Raw genomic sequence first — 20,828 nt, forward strand, 5'->3', positions numbered from 1 at the left:
TTTTACTGATACTTGTGACATTTGCAGGTGTTAGGCTTCAAGGGGATGAAGTCGCACCTTCTACCCAGGGTTATGGAGCTCCGCGCAGGGTGAGATTTCAGGGTTCACCCCTGGATGGAAGTGTGAAAATAAAACACTTCACTTACTCAGGAAAGTGTATTTAACTCCTTTACAGTATCAGAACAAGGCCTGCAAGGCCTTGGGTTTGTTTCCAGCCTCCAGGCACCAGTTGTACTGATACTTGTGACACTTGGAGGTGTTATGCTTCAAGGGGATGAAGTCGCACCTTCTACCCAGGGTCATGGAGCTCCGCGCTGGGTAAGATTTCAGGGTTCACCCCTGGCTGGAGGTGTGAAAACAAATCACTTCACATACTCAGGAAAGTGTATTTCACTCCTTTACAGTATCAGAATAGGGCCTGCAATGCCTTGGGTGTGTTTCCAGCCTCCAGACACCAGTTTTACTGATACTGGTGACATTTGCAGGTGTTAGGCTTCAAGGGGATGAAGTCGCACCTTCTACCCAGGGTCATGGAGCTCCGCGCAGGGTTAGATTTCAGGGTTCACCCCTGGCTCAAGGTGTGAAAACAAAACACTTCACATACTCGGGAAAGTGTATTTAACTCCTTTACAGTATCAGGATAAGGCCTGCAAGGCCTTGGGTGTGTTTCCAGCACCCAGGCACCAGTTTTACTGATGCTTGTGACGTTTGCAGGTGTTAGGCTTCAAGGGGATGAAGTCGCACCTTCTACCCAGGGTTATGGAGCTCCGCTCAGGGTGAGAATTCAGGGTTCACCCCTGGCTGGTGGTGTGAAAACAAAACACTTCACATACTCATTAAAGTGTATTTAACTCCTTTACAGTATCAGAATAGGACCTGCAATGCCTTGGGTGTGTTTCCAGCCTCCAGACTCCAGTTTTACTGATACTGGTGACATTTGCAGGTGTTAGGCTTCAAGGGGATGAAGTCGCAACTTCTACCCAGGGTTATGGAGCTCCGCGCAGGGTGAGATATCAGGGTTCACCCCTGGATGGAAGTGTGAAAATAAAACACTTCACTTACTCAGGAAAGTGTATTTAACTCATTTACAGTATCAGAACAAGGCCTGCAAGGCCTTGGGTTTGTTTCCAGCCTCCAGGCACCAGTTGTACTGATACTTGTGACACTTGGAGGTGTTATGCTTCAAGGGGATGAAGTCGCACCTTCTACCCAGGGTCATGGAGCTTCGCGCAGGGTAAGATTTCAGGGTTCACCCCTGGCTGGAGGTGTGAAAATAAAACACTTCACATACTCAGGAAAGTGTATTTAACTGCTTTACAGTATCACAATAAGGCCTGCAAGGCCTTGGGTGTGTTTCCAGCCTCCAGGCACCAGTTGTACTGATACTTGTGACACTTGGAGGTGTTAGGCTTCAAGGGGATGAAGTCGCACCTTCTACCCAGGGTCATGGAGCTCCGCGCAGGGTGAGATTTCAGGCTTCACCCCTGGCTGGAGGTGTGAAAATAAAACACTTCACATACTCAGGAAAGTGTATTTAGCTGCTTTACAGTATCGGAATAAGGCCTGCAAGGCCTTGGGCCTACTTCCAGCCTCCTGGCACCAGTTTTACTGATACTTGTGACATTTGTAGGTGTTAGGCTTCAAGGGGATGAAGTCGCACCTTCTACCCAGGGTCATGGAGCTCCGCGCAGGGTGAGATTTCAGGCTTCACCCCTGGCTGGAGGTGTGAAAATAAAACACTTCACATACTCAGGAAAGTGTATTTAGCTCCTTTACAGTATCAGAATAAGGCCTGCAAGGCCTTGGGCCTACTTCCAGCCTCCTGGCACCAGTTTTACTGATACTTGTGACATTTGCAGGTGTTAGGCTTCAAGGGGATGAAGTCGCACCTTCTACCCAGGGTCATGGAGCTCCGTGCAGGGTAAGGTTTCAGGCTTCACCCCAGGCTGGAGGTGTTAAAATAAAACACTTCACATACTCAGGAAAGTGTATTTAGCTGCTTTACTGTATCAGAATAAGGCCTGCAAGGCCTTGGGCCTACTTCCAGCCTCCTGGCACCAGATTTACTGATACTTGTGACATTTGTAGGTGTTAGGCTTCAAGGGGATGAAGTCGCACCTTCTACCCAGGGTCATGGAGCTCCGCGCAGGGTGAGATTTCAGGGTTCACCCCAGGCTTGAGGTGTGAAAATAAAACACTTCACATACTCAGGAAAGTGTATTTAGCTCCTTTACAGTATCAGAATAAGGCCTGCAAGGCCTTGGGCCTACATCCAGCCTACTGGCACCAGTTTTACTGATACTTGTGACATTTGCAGGTGTTGGGCTTCAAGGGGATCAAGTCGCACCTTCTACCCAGGGTTATGGAGCTCCGCGCAGGGTGAGATTTCAGGGTTCACCCCATGCTTGAGGTGTGAAAATAAAAGCTTCACATACTCAGGAAAGTATATTTAGCTCCTTTACAGTATCAGAATAAGGCCTGCAAGGCCTTGGGCCTACTTCCAGCCTCCTGGCACCAGTTTTACTGATACTTGTGACATTTGCAGGTGTTAGGCTTCAAGGGGATGAAGTCGCACCTTCTACCCAGGGTCATGGAGCTCCGCGCAGGGTGAGATTTCAGGCTTCACCCCTGGCTGGAGGTGTGAAAATAAAACACTTCACATACTCAGGAAATTGTATTTAGCTGCTTTACAGTATCAGAATAAGGCCTGCAAGGCCTTGGGCCTACTTCCAGCGTCCTGGCACCAGTTTTACTGATACTTGTGACATTTGCAGGTGTTAGGCTTCAAGGGGATGAAGTCGCACCTTCTACCCAGTGTCATGGAGCTCCGCGCAGGGTGAGATTTCTGGCTTCACCCCAGGCTTGAGGTGTGAAAATAAAACACTTCACATCCTCAGGAAAGTGTATTTAACTGCTTTACAGTATCATAATAAGGCCTGCAAGGCCTTGGGTGTGTTTCCAGCCTCCAGGCACCAGTTTTACTGATACTTGTGACATTTGCAGGTGTTAGGCTTCAAGGGGATGAAGTCGCACCTTCTACCCAGGGTCATGGAGCTCCGCGCAGGGTGAGATTTCAGGGTTCACCCCTGGATGGAAGTGTGAAAATAAAACACTTCACATACTCAGGAAAGTGTATTTAACTCCTTTACAGTATCAGAACAAGGCCTGCAAGGCCTTGGGCCTACTTCCAGCCTCCTGGCACCAGTTTTACTGATACTTGTGACATTTGTAGGTGTTAGGCTTCAAGGGGATGAAGTCGCACCTTCTACCCAGGGTCATGGAGCTCCGCGCAGGGTGAGATTTCAGGGTTCACCCCAGGCTTGAGGTGTGAAAAATATACACTTCACATACTCAGGAAAGTGTATTTAGCTGCTTTACAGTATCAGAATAAGGCCTGCAAGGCCTTGGGCCTACTTCCAGCCTCCTGGCACCAGTTTTACTGATACTTGTGACATTTGTAGGTGTTAGGCTTCAAGGGGATGAAGTCGCACCTTCTACCCAGGGTTATGGAGCTCCGCGCAGGGTGAGATTTCAGAGTTCACCCCTGGATGGAAGTGTGAAAATAAAACACTTCACATACTCAGGAAAGCGTATTTAGCTGCTTTACAGTATCAGAATAAGGCCTGCAAGGCCTTGGGCCTACTTCCAGCCTCCTGGCACCAGATTTACTGATACTTGTGACATTTGCAGGTGTTAGGCTTCAAGGGGATGAAGCCGCACCTTCTACCCAGGGTTATGGAGCTCCGCGCAGGGTGAGATTTCAGGCTTCACCCCTGGCTGGAGGTGTGAAAATAAAACACTTCACATACTCAGGAAAGCGTATTTAGCTGCTTTACAGTATCAGAATAAGGCCTGCAAGGCCTTGGGCCTACTTCCAGCCTCCTGGCACCAGTTTTACTGATACTTGTGACATTTGTAGTTGTTAGGCTTCAAGGGGATGAAGTCGCACCTTCTACCCAGGGTCATGGAGCTCCGCGCAGGGTGAGATTTCAGGCTTCACCCCTGGCTGGAGGTGTGAAAATAAAACACTTCACATACTCAGGAAAGTGTATTTAGCTCCTTTACAGTATCAGAATAAGGCCTGCAAGGCCTTGGGCCTACTTCCAGCCTCCTGGCACCAGTTTTACTGATACTTGTGACATTTGCAGGTGTTAGGCTTCAAGGGGATGAAGTCGCACCTTCTACCCAGGGTCATGGAGCTTCGCGCAGGGTGAGATTTCAGGGTTCACCCCTGGATGGAAGTGTGAAAATAAAACACTTCACTTACTCAGGAAAGTGTATTTAACTCATTTACAGTATCAGAACAAGGCCTGCAAGGCCTTGGGTTTGTTTCCAGCCTCCAGGCACCAGTTGTACTGATACTTGTGACACTTGGAGGTGTTATGCTTCAAGGGGATGAAGTCGCACCTTCTACCCAGGGTCATGGAGCTTCGCGCAGGGTAAGATTTCAGGGTTCACCCCTGGCTGGAGGTGTGAAAATAAAACACTTCACATACTCAGGAAAGTGTATTTAACTGCTTTACAGTATCACAATAAGGCCTGCAAGGCCTTGGGTGTGTTTCCAGCCTCCAGGCACCAGTTTTACTGATACTTGTGACATTTGCAGGTGTTAGGCTTCAAGGGGATGAAGTCGCACCTTCTACCCAGGGTTATGGAGCTCCGCGCAGGGTGAGATTTCAGGGTTCACCCCTGGATGGAAGTGTGAAAATAAAACACTTCACTTACTCAGGAAAGTGTATTTAACTCCTTTACAGTATCAGAACAAGGCCTGCAAGGCCTTGGGTTTGTTTCCAGCCTCCAGGCACCAGTTGTACTGATACTTGTGACACTTGGAGGTGTTATGCTTCAAGGGGATGAAGTCGCACCTTCTACCCAGGGTCATGGAGCTCCGCGCAGGGTAAGATTTCAGGGTTCACCCCTGGCTGGAGGTGTGAAAACAAATCACTTCACATACTCAGTAAAGTGTATTTCACTCCTTTACAGTATCAGAATAGGGCCTGCAATGCCTTGGGTGTGTTTCCAGCCTCCAGACACCAGTTTTACTGATACTGGTGACATTTGCAGGTGTTAGGCTTCAAGGGGAAGAAGTCGCACCTTCTACCCAGGGTCATGGAGCTCCGCGCAGGGTTAGATTTCAGGGTTCACCCCTGGCTCAAGGTGTGAAAACAAAACACTTCACATACTCAGGAAAGTGTATTTAACTCCTTTACAGTATCAGGATAAGGCCTGCAAGGCCTTGGGTGTGTTTCCAGCACCCAGGCACCAGTTTTACTGATGCTTGTGACGTTTGCAGGTGTTAGGCTTCAAGGGGATGAAGTCGCACCTTCTACCCAGGGTTATGGAGCTCCGCTCAGGGTGAGAATTCAGGGTTCACCCCTGGCTGGTGGTGTGAAAACAAAACACTTCACATACTCATTAAAGTGTATTTAACTCCTTTACAGTATCAGAATAGGACCTGCAATGCCTTGGGTGTGTTTCCAGCCTCCAGACTCCAGTTTTACTGATACTGGTGACATTTGCAGGTGTTAGGCTTCAAGGGGATGAAGTCGCAACTTCTACCCAGGGTTATGGAGCTCCGCGCAGGGTGAGATATCAGGGTTCACCCCTGGATGGAAGTGTGAAAATAAAACACTTCACTTACTCAGGAAAGTGTATTTAACTCATTTACAGTATCAGAACAAGGCCTGCAAGGCCTTGGGTTTGTTTCCAGCCTCCAGGCACCAGTTGTACTGATACTTGTGACACTTGGAGGTGTTAGGCTTCAAGGGGATGAAGTCGCACCTTCTACCCAGGGTCATGGAGCTCCGCGCAGGGTGAGATTTCAGGCTTCACCCCTGGCTGGAGGTGTGAAAATAAAACACTTCACATACTCAGGAAATTGTATTTAGCTGCTTTACAGTATCAGAATAAGGCCTGCAAGGCCTTGGGCCTACTTCCAGCGTCCTGGCACCAGTTTTACTGATACTTGTGACATTTGCAGGTGTTAGGCTTCAAGGGGATGAAGTCGCACCTTCTACCCAGTGTCATGGAGCTCCGCGCAGGGTGAGATTTCTGGCTTCACCCCAGGCTTGAGGTGTGAAAATAAAACACTTCACATCCTCAGGAAAGTGTATTTAACTGCTTTACAGTATCATAATAAGGCCTGCAAGGCCTTGGGTGTGTTTCCAGCCTCCAGGCACCAGTTTTACTGATACTTGTGACATTTGCAGGTGTTAGGCTTCAAGGGGATGAAGTCGCACCTTCTACCCAGGGTCATGGAGCTCCGCGCAGGGTGAGATTTCAGGGTTCACCCCTGGATGGAAGTGTGAAAATAAAACACTTCACATACTCAGGAAAGTGTATTTAACTCCTTTACAGTATCAGAACAAGGCCTGCAAGGCCTTGGGCCTACTTCCAGCCTCCTGGCACCAGTTTTACTGATACTTGTGACATTTGTAGGTGTTAGGCTTCAAGGGGATGAAGTCGCACCTTCTACCCAGGGTCATGGAGCTCCGCGCAGGGTGAGATTTCAGGGTTCACCCCAGGCTTGAGGTGTGAAAAATATACACTTCACATACTCAGGAAAGTGTATTTAGCTGCTTTACAGTATCAGAATAAGGCCTGCAAGGCCTTGGGCCTACTTCCAGCCTCCTGGCACCAGTTTTACTGATACTTGTGACATTTGTAGGTGTTAGGCTTCAAGGGGATGAAGTCGCACCTTCTACCCAGGGTTATGGAGCTCCGCGCAGGGTGAGATTTCAGAGTTCACCCCTGGATGGAAGTGTGAAAATAAAACACTTCACATACTCAGGAAAGCGTATTTAGCTGCTTTACAGTATCAGAATAAGGCCTGCAAGGCCTTGGGCCTACTTCCAGCCTCCTGGCACCAGATTTACTGATACTTGTGACATTTGCAGGTGTTAGGCTTCAAGGGGATGAAGCCGCACCTTCTACCCAGGGTTATGGAGCTCCGCGCAGGGTGAGATTTCAGGCTTCACCCCTGGCTGGAGGTGTGAAAATAAAACACTTCACATACTCAGGAAAGCGTATTTAGCTGCTTTACAGTATCAGAATAAGGCCTGCAAGGCCTTGGGCCTACTTCCAGCCTCCTGGCACCAGTTTTACTGATACTTGTGACATTTGTAGGTGTTAGGCTTCAAGGGGATGAAGTCGCACCTTCTACCCAGGGTCATGGAGCTCCGCGCAGGGTGAGATTTCAGGCTTCACCCCTGGCTGGAGGTGTGAAAATAAAACACTTCACACACTCAGGAAAGTGTATTTAGCTCCTTTACAGTATCAGAATAAGGCCTGCAAGGCCTTGGGCCTACTTCCAGCCTCCTGGCACCAGTTTTACTGATACTTGTGACATTTGCAGGTGTTAGGCTTCAAGGGGATGAAGTCGCACCTTCTACCCAGGGTCATGGAGCTTCGCGCAGGGTGAGATTTCAGGGTTCACCCCTGGATGGAAGTGTGAAAATAAAACACTTCACTTACTCAGGAAAGTGTATTTAACTCATTTACAGTATCAGAACAAGGCCTGCAAGGCCTTGGGTTTGTTTCCAGCCTCCAGGCACCAGTTGTACTGATACTTGTGACACTTGGAGGTGTTATGCTTCAAGGGGATGAAGTCGCACCTTCTACCCAGGGTCATGGAGCTTCACGCAGGGTAAGATTTCAGGGTTCACCCCTGGCTGGTGGTGTGAAAACAAAACACTTCACATCCTCAGTAAAGTGTATTTAACTCCTTTACAGTATCAGAATAGGACCTGCAATGCCTTGGGTGTGTTTCCAGCCTCCAGACTCCAGTTTTACTGATGCTTGTGACATTTGCAGGTGTTAGGCTTCAAGGGGATGAAGTCGCAACTTCTACGCAGGGTTATGGAGCTCCGCGCAGGGTGAGAATTCAGGGTTCACCCCTGGCTGTTGGTGTGAAAACAAAACACTTTACATACTCAGTAAAGTGTATTTAACTCCTTCACAGTATCAGAACAAGGCCTGCAAGGCCTTGGGCCTACTTCCAGCCTCCTAGCACCAATTTACTGATACTTGTGACATTTGCAGGTGTTAGGCTTCAAGGGGATGAAGTTGCACCTTCTACCCAAGGTTATGGAGCTCCGCGCAGGGTGAGAATTCAGGGTTCACCCCTGGCTGTTGGTGTGAAAACAAAACACTTTACATACTCAGTAAAGTGTATTTAACTCCTTCACAGTATCAGAACAAGGCCTGCAAGGCCTTGGGCCTAATTCCAGCCTCCTGGCACCAATTTACTGATACTTGTGACATTTGCAGGTGTTAGGCTTCAAGGGGATAAAGTTGCACCTTCTACCCAAGGGTATGGAGCTCCGCGCAGGGTGAGATATCAGGGTTCAACCCTGGCTGGAGGTGTGAAAATAAAACACTTCACATACTCAGCAAAGTGTATTTAACTCCTTTACAGTGTATCAGGATAAGGCCTGCAAGGCCTTGGGTGTGTTTCCAGCACCCAGGCACCAGTTTTACTGATGCTTGTGACGTTTGCAGGTGTTAGGCTTCAAGGGGATGAAGTCGCACCTTCTACCCAGGGTTATGGAGCTCCGCTCAGGGTGAGAATTCAGGGTTCACCCCTGGCTGGTGGTGTGAAAACAAAACACTTCACATACTCATTAAAGTGTATTTAACTCCTTTACAGTATCAGAATAGGACCTGCAATGCCTTGGGTGTGTTTCCAGCCTCCAGACTCCAGTTTTACTGATACTGGTGACATTTGCAGGTGTTAGGCTTCAAGGGGATGAAGTCGCAACTTCTACCCAGGGTTATGGAGCTCCGCGCAGGGTGAGATATCAGGGTTCACCCCTGGATGGAAGTGTGAAAATAAAACACTTCACTTACTCAGGAAAGTGTATTTAACTCATTTACAGTATCAGAACAAGGCCTGCAAGGCCTTGGGTTTGTTTCCAGCCTCCAGGCACCAGTTGTACTGATACTTGTGACACTTGGAGGTGTTATGCTTCAAGGGGATGAAGTCGCACCTTCTACCCAGGGTCATGGAGCTTCGCGCAGGGTAAGATTTCAGGGTTCACCCCTGGCTGGAGGTGTGAAAATAAAACACTTCACATACTCAGGAAAGTGTATTTAACTGCTTTACAGTATCACAATAAGGCCTGCAAGGCCTTGGGTGTGTTTCCAGCCTCCAGGCACCAGTTTTACTGATACTTGTGACATTTGCAGGTGTTAGGCTTCAAGGGGATGAAGTCGCACCTTCTACCCAGGGTTATGGAGCTCCGCGCAGGGTGAGATTTCAGGGTTCACCCCTGGATGGAAGTGTGAAAATAAAACACTTCACTTACTCAGGAAAGTGTATTTAACTCCTTTACAGTATCAGAACAAGGCCTGCAAGGCCTTGGGTTTGTTTCCAGCCTCCAGGCACCAGTTGTACTGATACTTGTGACACTTGGAGGTGTTATGCTTCAAGGGGATGAAGTCGCACCTTCTACCCAGGGTCATGGAGCTCCGCGCAGGGTGAGATTTCAGGCTTCACCCCTGGCTGGAGGTGTGAAAATAAAACACTTCACATACTCAGGAAAGTGTATTTAGCTGCTTTACAGTATCAGAATAAGGCCTGCAAGGCCTTGGGCCTACTTCCAGCCTCCTGGCACCAGTTTTACTGATACTTGTGACATTTGTAGGTGTTAGGCTTCAAGGGGATGAAGTTGCACCTTCTACCCAGGGTTATGGACCTTCGCGCAGGGTATGATTTCGGGTTTCAACCCTGGCTGGAGATGTGAAATCAAAACACTTCACAGACTCAGTAAAGAGTATTTAAGTCCTTCACAGTAACAGAACAAGGCCTGCAAGGCCTTTGGCCTGATTCCAGCCTCCTGGCACTAATTTACTGATACTTGTGACATTTGCAGGCGTTAGGCTTCAAGGGGACAAAGTCGCACCTTCTACCCGGGCTTATGGAGCTCCGCGCAGGGTGAGATATCAGGGTTCACCCCTGGCTGGAGGTGTGAAAATAAAGCACTTCACATACTCAGGAAAGTGTATTTAACTCCTTTAAAGTATCAGAATAATGCCTGCAAGGCCTTGGGTGTGTTTCCAGCCTCCAGGCACCAGTTTTACTGATAATTGTGACATTTGCCGGTGTTAGGCTTCATGGGGATGAAGTCGCACCTTCTACCCAGGGTTATGGAGCTCCGCGCAGGGTGAGAAGTCAGGGTTCACCCCTGGCTGGAGGTGTGAAAATAAAACACTTCACATACTCAGGAAAGTGTATTTAACTCCTTTACAGTATCAGAATAAGGCCTGCAAGGCCTTGGGTGTGTTTCCAGCATCCAGGCACCAGTTTTACTGATGCTTGTGACCTTTGCAGGTGTTAGGCTTCAAGGGGAGGAAGTCGCACCTTCTACCCAGGGTCATGGAGCTCCGCGCAGGGTTAGATTTCAGGGTTCACCCCTGGCTCAAGGTGTGAAAACAAAACACTTCACATACTCAGAAAAGTGTATTTAACTCCTTTACAGTATCAGGATAAGGCCTGCAAGGCCTTGGGTGTGTTTCCAGCACCCAGGCACCAGTTTTACTGATGCTTGTGACATTTGCAGGTGTTAGGCTTCAAGGGGATGAAGTCGCAACTTCTACGCAGGGTTATGGAGCTCCGCGCAGGGTGAGAATTCAGGGTTCACCCCTGGCTGTTGGTGTGAAAACAAAACACTTTACATACTCAGTAAAGTGTATTTAACTCCTTCACAGTATCAGAACAAGGCCTGCAAGGCCTTGGGCCTACTTCCAGCCTCCTAGCACCAATTTACTGATACTTGTGACATTTGCAGGTGTTAGGCTTCAAGGGGATGAAGTTGCACCTTCTACCCAAGGTTATGGAGCTCCGCGCAGGGTGAGAATTCAGGGTTCACCCCTGGCTGTTGGTGTGAAAACAAAACACTTTACATACTCAGTAAAGTGTATTTAACTCCTTCACAGTATCAGAACAAGGCCTGCAAGGCCTTGGGCCTAATTCCAGCCTCCTGGCACCAATTTACTGATACTTGTGACATTTGCAGGTGTTAGGCTTCAAGGGGATAAAGTTGCACCTTCTACCCAAGGGTATGGAGCTCCGCGCAGGGTGAGATATCAGGGTTCAACCCTGGCTGGATGTGTGAAAATAAAACACTTCACATACTCAGCAAAGTGTATTTAACTCCTTTACAGTATCAGAATAAGGCCTGCAAGGCCTTGGGTGTGTTTCCAGCATCCAGGAACCAGTTTTACTGATGCTTGTGACATTTGCAGGTGTTAGGCTTCAAGGGGATGAAGTCGCACCTTCTACCCAGGGTTATGGAGCTCCGCGCAGGGTGAGAATTCAGGGTTCACCCCTGGCTGTTGGTGTGAAAACAAAACACTTTACATACTCAGTAAAGTGTATTTAACTCCTTCACAGTATCAGAACAAGGCCTGCAAGGCCTTGGGCCTACTTCCAGCCTCCTAGCACCAATTTACTGATACTTGTGACATTTGCAGGTGTTAGGCTTCAAGGGGATGAAGTTGCACCTTCTACCCAAGGTTATGGAGCTCCGCGCAGGGTGAGAATTCAGGGTTCACCCCTGGCTGTTGGTGTGAAAACAAAACACTTTACATACTCAGTAAAGTGTATTTAACTCCTTCACAGTATCAGAACAAGGCCTGCAAGGCCTTGGGCCTAATTCCAGCCTCCTGGCACCAACTTACTGATACTTGTGACATTTGCAGGTGTTAGGCTTCAAGGGGATAAAGTTGCACCTTCTACCCAAGGGTATGGAGCTCCGCGCAGGGTGAGATATCAGGGTTCACCCCTGGCTCAAGGTGTGAAAACAAAACACTTCACATTCTCAGTAAAGTGTATTTAACTCCTTTACAGTATCAGAATAAGGCCTGCAAGGCCTTGGGTGTGTTTCCAGCATCCAGGAACCAGTTTTACTGATGCTTGTGACATTTGCAGGTGTTAGGCTTCAAGGGGATGAAGTCGCACCTTCTACCCAGGGTTATGGAGCTCCGCGCAGGGTGAGAATTCAGGGTTCACCCCTGGCTGTTGGTGTGAAAACAAAACACTTTACATACTCAGTAAAGTGTATTTAACTCCTTCACAGTATCAGAACAAGGCCTGCAAGGCCTTGGGCCTACTTCCAGCCTCCTAGCACCAATTTACTGATACTTGTGACATTTGCAGGTGTTAGGCTTCAAGGGGATGAAGTTGCACCTTCTACCCAAGGTTATGGAGCTCCGCGCAGGGTGAGAATTCAGGGTTCACCCCTGGCTGTTGGTGTGAAAACAAAACACTTTACATACTCAGTAAAGTGTATTTAACTCCTTCACAGTATCAGAACAAGGCCTGCAAGGCCTTGGGCCTAATTCCAGCCTCCTGGCACCAATTTACTGATACTTGTGACATTTGCAGGTGTTAGGCTTCAAGGGGATAAAGTTGCACCTTCTACCCAAGGGTATGGAGCTCCGCGCAGGGTGAGATATCAGGGTTCACCCCTGGCTGGAGGTGTGAAAATAAAACACTTCACATACTCAGGAAAGTGTATTTAACTCCTTTACAGTATCAGAATAAGGCCTGCAAGGCCTTGGGTGTGTTTCCAGCATCCAGGCACCAGTTTTACTGATGCTTGTGACATTTGCAGGTGTTAGGCTTCAAGGGGATGAAGTCGCACCTTCTACCCAGGGTTATGGAGCTCTGCGCAGGGTGAGAATTCAGGGTTCACCCCTGGCTGTTTGTGTGTAAACAAAACACTTCACATACTCAGTAAAGAGTATCTATCTCCTTCACAGTAACTGAACAAGGCCTGCAAGGCCTTGGGCCTAATTCCAGCCTCCAGACACCAGTTTTAATGATCCTTGTGACATTTGCAGGTGTTAGGCTTCAAGGGGAGGAAGTCGCACCTTCTACCCAGGGTCATGGAGCTCCGCGCAGGGTTAGATTTCAGGGTTCACCCCTGGCTCAAGGTGTGAAAACAAAACACTTCACATTCTCAGTAAAGTGTATTTAACTCCTTTACAGTATCAGAATAGGACCTGCAATGCCTTGGGTGTGTTTCCAGCCTCCAGACACCAGTTTTACTGATACTGGTGACATTTGCAGGTGTTAGGCTTCAAGGGGATGAAGTCGCAACTTCTACCCAGCGTTATGGAGCTCCGCGCAGGGTGAGAATTCAGGGTTCACCCCTGGCTGTTGGTGTGAAAACAAAACACTTTACATACTCAGTAAAGTGTATTTAACTCCTTCACAGTATCATAACAAGGCCTGCAAGGCCTTGGGCCTAGTTCCAGCCTCCTAGCACCAATTTACTGATACTTGTGACATTTGCAGGTGTTAGGCTTCAAGGGGATAAAGTTGCACCTTCTACCCAAGGGTATGGAGCTCCGCGCAGGGTGAGATATCAGGGTTCACCCCTGGCTGGAGGTGTGAAAATAAAACACTTCACATACTCAGGAAAGTGTATTTAACTCCTTTACAGTATCAGAATAAGGCCTGCAAGGCCTTGGGCCTACTTCCAGCCTCCTGGCACCAGTTTTACTGATACTTGTGACATTTGCAGGTGTTAGGCTTCAAGGGGATAAAGTTGCACCTTCTACCCAAGGGTATGGAGCTCCGCGCAGGGTTAGATTTCAGGGTTCACCCCTGGCTCAAGGTGTGAAAACAAAACACTTCACATACTCAGGAAAGTGTATTTAACTCCTTTACAGTATCAGGATAAGGCCTGCAAGGCCTTGGGTGTGTTTCCAGCATCCAGGCACCAGTTTAACTGATGCTTGTGACATTTGCAGGTGTCAGGCTTCAAGGGGATGAAGTCGCACCTTCTACCCAGGGTTAAGGAGCTTTGCGCAGGGTAAGATTTCAGGGTTCACCGCTGGCTGGAGGTGTGAAAATAAAACACTTCACATACTCAGGAAAGCGTATTTAGCTCCTTTACAGTATCAGAATAAGGCCTACAAGGCCTTGGGTGTGTTTCCAGCCTCCAGGCACCAGTTTTACTGATACTTGAGACATTTGTAGGTGTTAGGCTTCAAGGGGATGAAGTCGCACCTTCTACCCAGGGTTATGGAGCTCCGCGCAGGGTAAGATTTCAGGCTTCACCCCTGGCTGGAGGTGTGAAAATAAAACACTTCAAATACTCAGGAAAGTGTATTTAGCTCCTTTACAGTATCAGAATAAGGCCTGCAAGGCCTTGGGCCTACTTCCAGCCTCCTGGCACCAGTTTTACTGATACTTGTGACATTTGCAGGTGTTAGGCTTCAAGAGGATGAAGTCGCACCTTCTACCCAGGGTCATGGAGCTTCGCGCAGGGTAAGATTTCAGGGTTCACCCCTGGCTGGAGGTGTGAAAATAAAACACTTCACATACTCAGGAAAGTGTATTTAACTGCTTTACAGTATCACAATAAGGCCTGCAAGGCCTTGGGTGTGTTTCCAGCCTCCAGGCACCAGTTTTACTGATACTTGTGACATTTGCAGGTGTTAGGCTTCAAGGGGATGAAGTCGCACCTTCTACCCAGGGTTATGGAGCTCCGCGCAGGGTAAGATTTCAGGGTTCACCCCAGGCTTGAGGTGTGAAAATAAAACACTTCACATACTCAGGAAAGTGTATTTAGCTGCTTTACAGTATCAGAACAAGGCCTACAAGGCCTTGGGCCTACTTTCAGCCTCCTGGCACCAGTTTTACTGATACTTGTGACATTTGCAGGTGTTAGGCTTCAAGGGGATGAAGTCGCACCTTCTACCCAGTGTCATGGAGCTCCGCGCAGGGTGAGATTTCTGGCTTCACCCCAGGCTTGAGGTGTGAAAATAAAACACTTCACATACTCAGGAAAGTGTATTTAACTGCTTTACAGTATCATAATAAGGCCTGCAAGGCCTTGGGTGTGTTTCCAGCCTCCAGACACCAGTTTTACTGATACTGGTGACATTTGCAGGTGTTAGGCTTCAAGGGGATGAAGTTGCACCTTCTACCCAAGGTTATGGAGCTCCGCGCAGGGTGAGAATTCAGGGTTCACCCCTGGCTGTTGGTGTGAAAACAAAACACTTTACATACTCAGTAAAGTGTATTTAACTCCTTCACAGTATCAGAACAAGGCCTGCAAGGCCTTGGGCCTAATTCCAGCCTCCTGGCACCAATTTACTGATACTTGTGACATTTGCAGGTGTTAGGCTTCAAGGGGATAAAGTTGCACCTTCTACCCAAGGGTATGGAGCTCCGCGCAGGGTGAGATATCAGGGTTCACCCCTGGCTGGAGGTGTGAAAATAAAACACTTCACATACTCAGGAAAGTGTATTTAACTCCTTTACAGTATCAGAATAAGGCCTGCAAGGCCTTGGGTGTGTTTCCAGCATCCAGGCACCAGTTTTACTGATGCTTGTGACATTTGCAGGTGTTAGGCTTCAAGGGGAAGAAGTCGCACCTTCTACCCATGGTCACGGAGCTCCGCGCAGGGTTAGATTTCAGGGTTCACCCCTGGCTCAAGGTGTGAAAATAAAACACTTCACATACTCAGGAAAGTGTATTTCACTCCTTTACAGTATCAGAATAGGGCCTGCAATGCCTTGGGTGTGTTTCCAGCCTCCAGACACCAGTTTTACTGATACTGGTGACATTTGCAGGTGTTAGGCTTCAAGGGGAAGAAGTCGCACCTTCTACCCAGGGTCATGGAGCTCCGCGCAGGGTTAGATTTCAGGGTTCACCCCTGGCTCAAGGTGTGAAAACAAAACACTTCACATACTCAGGAAAGTGTATTTAACTCCTTTACAGTATCAGGATAAGGCCTGCAAGGCCCTGGGTGTGTTTCCAGCATCCAGGCACCAGTTTTACTGATGCTTGTGACGTTTGCAGGTGTTAGGCTTCAAGGGGATGAAGTCGCACCTTCTACCCAGGGTTATGGATCTCCGCGCAGGGTGAGAATTCAGGGTTCACCCCTGGCTGGTGGTGTGAAAACAAAACACTTCACATCCTCAGTAAAGTGTATTTAACTCCTTTACAGTATCAGAATAGGACCTGCAATGCCTTGGGTGTGTTTCCAGCCTCCAGACTCCAGTTTTACTGATACTGGTGACATTTGCAGGTGTTAGGCTTCAAGGGGATGAAGTCGCAACTTCTACCCAGGGTTATGGAGCTCCGCGCAGGGTGAGAATTCAGGGTTCACCCCTGGCTGTTGGTGTGAAAATAAAACACCTCACATTCTCAGGAAAGTGTATTTAGCTCCTTTACAGTATCAGAATATGGCCTGCAAGGCCTTGGGCCTACTTCCAGCCTCCTGGCACCAGTTGTACTGATACTTGTGACATTTGTAGGTGTTAGGCTTCAAGGGGATGAAGTCGCACCTTCTACCCAGGGTCATGGAGCTCCGCGCAGGGTGAGATTTCAGGGTTCACCCCTGGATGGAGGTGTGACTATGTGGAGTGTTTTGTTTTCACACCTCCAGCCAGGCATGAACCCTGAAATTTCACCCTGCGCGGAGCTCCTCAACCCTGTGTAGAAGGTGCAACTTCATCCCCTTGAAGCTGTACACCTCCAAATGTCACACATATTACTAAAACAGGTACCTGGAAGCTAGGGATGGGCCGGAGATCCTGAAGGCTAAGATCTGATACTGGGACTGGTGTTCATGTACGTTCTGGACTATGTGAAGTGTTCTGTTTTCTTCCCCTACCTCCGTCCAAATTAGCAGCAGGCCTCGATCAGGCTACAGGGCGCAGAATATCATTTCTGGTCTCAGGTCTCCCTCGTGATATACCATTGGATTCAGGAGTGGTCCCCACTCCAGCGATAGGGCTCAGTAGAACAGTTGTAGTCACATGCCTCACTCTGTACTGTACTATTCAGTTCCGCAGTGGGCCTCCCCCCGGTCATAGGCTCAGCGTCTGACATACAGTAACTCACTCTGTCTACAGATGTCACCTCAGACGTACACCTAGCTCCAGCTTTAAAAATCAGCTCAGTAGAGTGCCTCCATGCCGGTACTGGGGTCACCATTTCAGGTGCATTCCCACCCTCTGCTCTCACTTGGGGTGTTTTTAAACATGTAGGCCTAACTCGGCCGCCTTCCTTCGTTGTGTCACTGTATTTATTTTATTTAGTCTGCGCCCGCCTCCTCTGGCTCGGCGCTCGGCAGTGAATGCCCTCTGCCTGCATGTGAAGCTGCCAGCACACGGCCGCCTGGTGATGCATGCGAGGCCGGAGCCAGGGCCGTGCCCCGCTGCTTGTAAAAGGCCTCCGGTTGCGCCCCCCCCAGCCGTGGGTGCCACAGCCGAGGGTGCAGGCGCCGGGCTGGGGGCTCCCTGGCATTGTTTCCACCCCGCGCTCGGCCGGCGGAGCCCTGTGTTACTTCGGCCCGTTCCAGAACGCGCTCCCCGCGGCCCCCGCAGCCCCACTGTGACGCCGCAGGGCCCGCTCCCTGCAGGAGCCCCCTCCCTCCCGCGGGCCGCCGCTCCCGGCCGCAGGAGGCGAGAGTGGACCGGGGAAAAGGGGCCGGGAGCCCGGGATTTCAGGCATGGAGGCGTCCGCCGTCGGGGGAGCGCCGAGTCTCCCCGCGGATCACAAGCCAGGGACGAGGGGTGGATCCGAAACGGGGGCAGGCCCGGGAGAGGGCCGAAGCTGGGCTCCTGGTCATACATGTGTGGAAGCGCGTGTTTAACTGATTGTGCTTTAAAACGTGGATAATCGGAAGGTAGGAAACACAAAAGTCAGCTCGGAGCAGAGAGCCGAGTGTGCCTCGCAGAGCCCTGTCTGCTCGCGACCAATCAGAGGCTGGCTCCTCCCTGTATATATTCACGGGGCTCGGGCCGAGAGGGACATTTCTGTTCTGTGACAGCGCCCGCGCCGAGACTTGCATTGCAATGGCCGAAACCGCTCCAGCCGCCGCGGCGCCTCCCGCTGAGGTCGCCCCCAAGAAGAAGCAGCAGAAGAAGACAGCGGGGGCCTCCAAGGCCAAGAAGCCTTCCGGCCCCAGCGTGGCCGATCTGATCTTGAAGGTGGTGACCGCCTCTGCCGAGAGGAAGGGAGTCTCCCTGTCGGCCATGAAGAAGGGGCTGATCGCCGAGGGCTACGATGTGGACAAGAACAAGAGCCGGGTCAAGGCCTCCGTCAAGAGCCTGGTCAGCAAAGGCGCCCTGGCCCAGCTGAAGGGCACCGGGGCCTCCGGATCCTTCAAGGTGAACAAGAAGCAGCTGGAGGGCAAGAAGGCGGCCAAGAAGGCGGCCGCCAAGACCAAGAAACCAGCGGCCAAGAAAGCTGCCCCTGCTGCCAAGAAGCCCAAAAAGGCTCCCGCGGGGGTCAAGAAGAGCCCGAAGAAGGTCAAGAAGCCAGCGGCAGCAAAGAGCCCCAAGAAGCCCAAGGCTGCCCCCGCCAAGAAGGCTGCCAAGAGCCCAGCGAAAGCCAAGGCGGCGAAGCCCAAAGTGGCCAAGAAAAGCCCTGCCAAGGTAGTCAAACCCAAGGCAGCCAAGCCCAAAGCAGCCAAGCCCAAGAAGGCAGCGCCCAAGAAGAAGTAAGGGCTTGCACCGAGACACTGCAAACACAACGGCTCTTTTAAGAGCCATCCACCCGGTCTAGAAGAGAGCTTGTTCACCCCCACCCTTTCACCCCGCGTGCACACTTCTCAATAATAATAAACGGCACAGTAAATCCCTAGCGCACCTTTACACACGCGAGTGCCGTGTGTGATCTTGGTCATATGAACGGCTCTTTTGGTGCTGCGTGGATTGGAATCTTTATAACAAAGAAAGAAGGGGGTCTGGGAGTTATTAGACCTCAGTTTATAATAAATGTGAGATAACGTGTGCCTTGGTGCTTTCACTGTATCCGGGCAGACTCGAAGTGGTGTCTGCATAAAGCAGACGATTGTGAACGTGAAATCGAGCGCAGTCAACGGCGGCGTGTTCCAGGGTGACCAAGGGCGGTACACTTAAAACATCCTGGTCTCCTCGCCCAGTTGATCGGGGGCGAGTGGTTCGTGTGACTACAAATGAGTGGATGGACACGGAGACAAAGGTTGACCGAAGCGCGGGCTTCGGCTCCAACGTACATCGTCCAATCGGAGGGTGTCTTTTTCTCCACAGCTCATTGGAGAGGCAGGCTACAGCCTCCGGTTGAGTAGCCAATCGTTGCACACCGCGGGCTGTTTTCAAACCTGGGGCGGTCGCTTCAGCCAACCAGAGCAGCCCTCCGTCTTCGAGTGCATAAATAGGGCTCTTGCCTGCTCGAACTCCATTCTTCCTCGCTCGTCGTTGAGAGAGACCGCTCCCGCCATGGCCCGCACCAAGCAGACAGCCCGCAAGTCCACCGGCGGCAAAGCGCCTCGCAAGCAGCTGGCCACCAAGGCTGCCCGCAAGAGCGCCCCTGCCACCGGTGGAGTCAAGAAGCCTCACCGCTACCGACCCGGCACTGTGGCTCTCCGCGAGATCCGCCGCTACCAGAAGTCCACCGAGCTCCTCATCCGCAAGCTGCCCTTCCAGCGCTTGGTGAGGGAGATCGCCCAGGACTTCAAGACCGACCTGCGCTTCCAGAGCTCCGCCGTCATGGCCCTGCAAGAGGCCAGCGAGGCCTACCTGGTCGGGCTCTTCGAGGACACCAACCTGTGCGCCATCCACGCCAAGAGGGTGACCATCATGCCCAAGGACATCCAGCTGGCCCGTCGCATCCGAGGCGAGAGGGCCTAAGGAGACACCGACCCGAACAACCACCACAACGGCTCTTTTAAGGGCCACCACCCTGTCACCTACGAGCTTCTCTTATCTGCCATGTTCTACAGGTGTGGGTGGGTGGGCTGGCTGAGAGTACCCCGAGTACTGGGTAACTTATACCGGCACTGGGAAACTTATACAGGCACTGGGAAACTTATACCGGCACTGGGAAATCCGAGCACTCGGTGTGCACAGCCACCTCTTCAATTAATAAAGCGCTTTGTTTGGGTAGAGGGTCGTGCTGGGATCCGCTGGTCACAAGCCAGCGCTGTGGGGCATCTGTACATCGGGTTTATGTGTCCCGATTTCGGGAGCCTTTGCCCTGGGGCGGATGTTAGCCGTTGCCCCTGGTCTTAAAGTACAAACACAACGTGACACCCGCACACACTAAAACTGGTCGCAGGAAACAATAAGCCCGGGGGCAGCCGTGCGAGTTCCGCGTGGGCTTTATTTAACGTCATCTTTACATTACAGTGCTTGTGTGACACTTGGTCCCAAAGAGGGCTCATTCATATAAACATGCTTATTAAAACGGGTTGCCTGCTCCATCGTCCCTCGGTCTGCAGCAAGCCCCGTGAGAGCGGGTCTTGTGCGCTCAACATTACCGTTTAAAACACTTCTTTCTCCGGTCATAAATGAAGCACATTAGCTCTTAGGGGAGGACGTGAGTGGCCCTTAAAAGAGCCGTTGTGTTAGTTGGGGATGCGCCTCGAAGCCTTACTTGGCGCTGGTGTACTTGGTGACGGCCTTGGTGCCCTCGGACACGGCGTGCTTGGCCAGCTCTCCGGGCAGCAGCAGACGCACTGCGGTCTGGATCTCCCGGGAGGTGATGGTGCGCCGCGAGTTGTAGTGGGCCAGGCGGGAAGCCTCCCCGGCGATGCGCTCGAAGATGTCGTTCACGAAGGAGTTCATGATGCCCATGGCCTTGGAGGAGATGCCGGTGTCCGGGTGCACCTGCTTCATCACTTTGTAAATGTAGATAGCATAGCTTTCCTTCCTGCTCCTCTTGCGCTTCTTCCCGTCCTTCTTGGGCGGCTTGGAGAGCGCTTTCTTGGAGCCCTTCTTGGGAGCCGGCGCGGACTTGGCTGGTTCAGGCATGGTCGACAATCTGCACCGCTTCCTGTGGAGCCGAGAGAAATAAGGCAGGCGAGCCCGGCACTTGTAT

The 20,828-nt window shown here is 50.5% G+C and overlaps 2 protein-coding genes across 2 annotated transcripts; both read left to right on the plus strand.

The window, feature by feature from the left end:
* The first annotated feature begins 17,512 nt into the window (after positions 1-17,512).
* Positions 17,513-18,519, plus strand: LOC146799949 (histone H1.3-like). Its single transcript, XM_085620861.1, has one exon. The coding sequence runs from the start codon at positions 17,822-17,824 to the stop codon at positions 18,470-18,472; it is 651 nt and encodes a 216-aa protein (XP_085476987.1). The 5' UTR covers positions 17,513-17,821; the 3' UTR covers positions 18,473-18,519.
* Positions 18,520-18,646: 127 nt separating this feature from the next.
* LOC146799950 (histone H3) lies at positions 18,647-19,689 on the plus strand. Its single transcript, XM_085620862.1, has one exon. The coding sequence runs from the start codon at positions 19,229-19,231 to the stop codon at positions 19,637-19,639; it is 411 nt and encodes a 136-aa protein (XP_085476988.1). The 5' UTR covers positions 18,647-19,228; the 3' UTR covers positions 19,640-19,689.
* Positions 19,690-20,828: the final 1,139 nt, after the last annotated feature.

This window comes from Triturus cristatus, chromosome 8 (assembly GCF_964204655.1).
Source record: "Triturus cristatus chromosome 8, aTriCri1.1, whole genome shotgun sequence".
Lineage (NCBI taxonomy): Eukaryota > Metazoa > Chordata > Amphibia > Caudata > Salamandridae > Triturus > Triturus cristatus.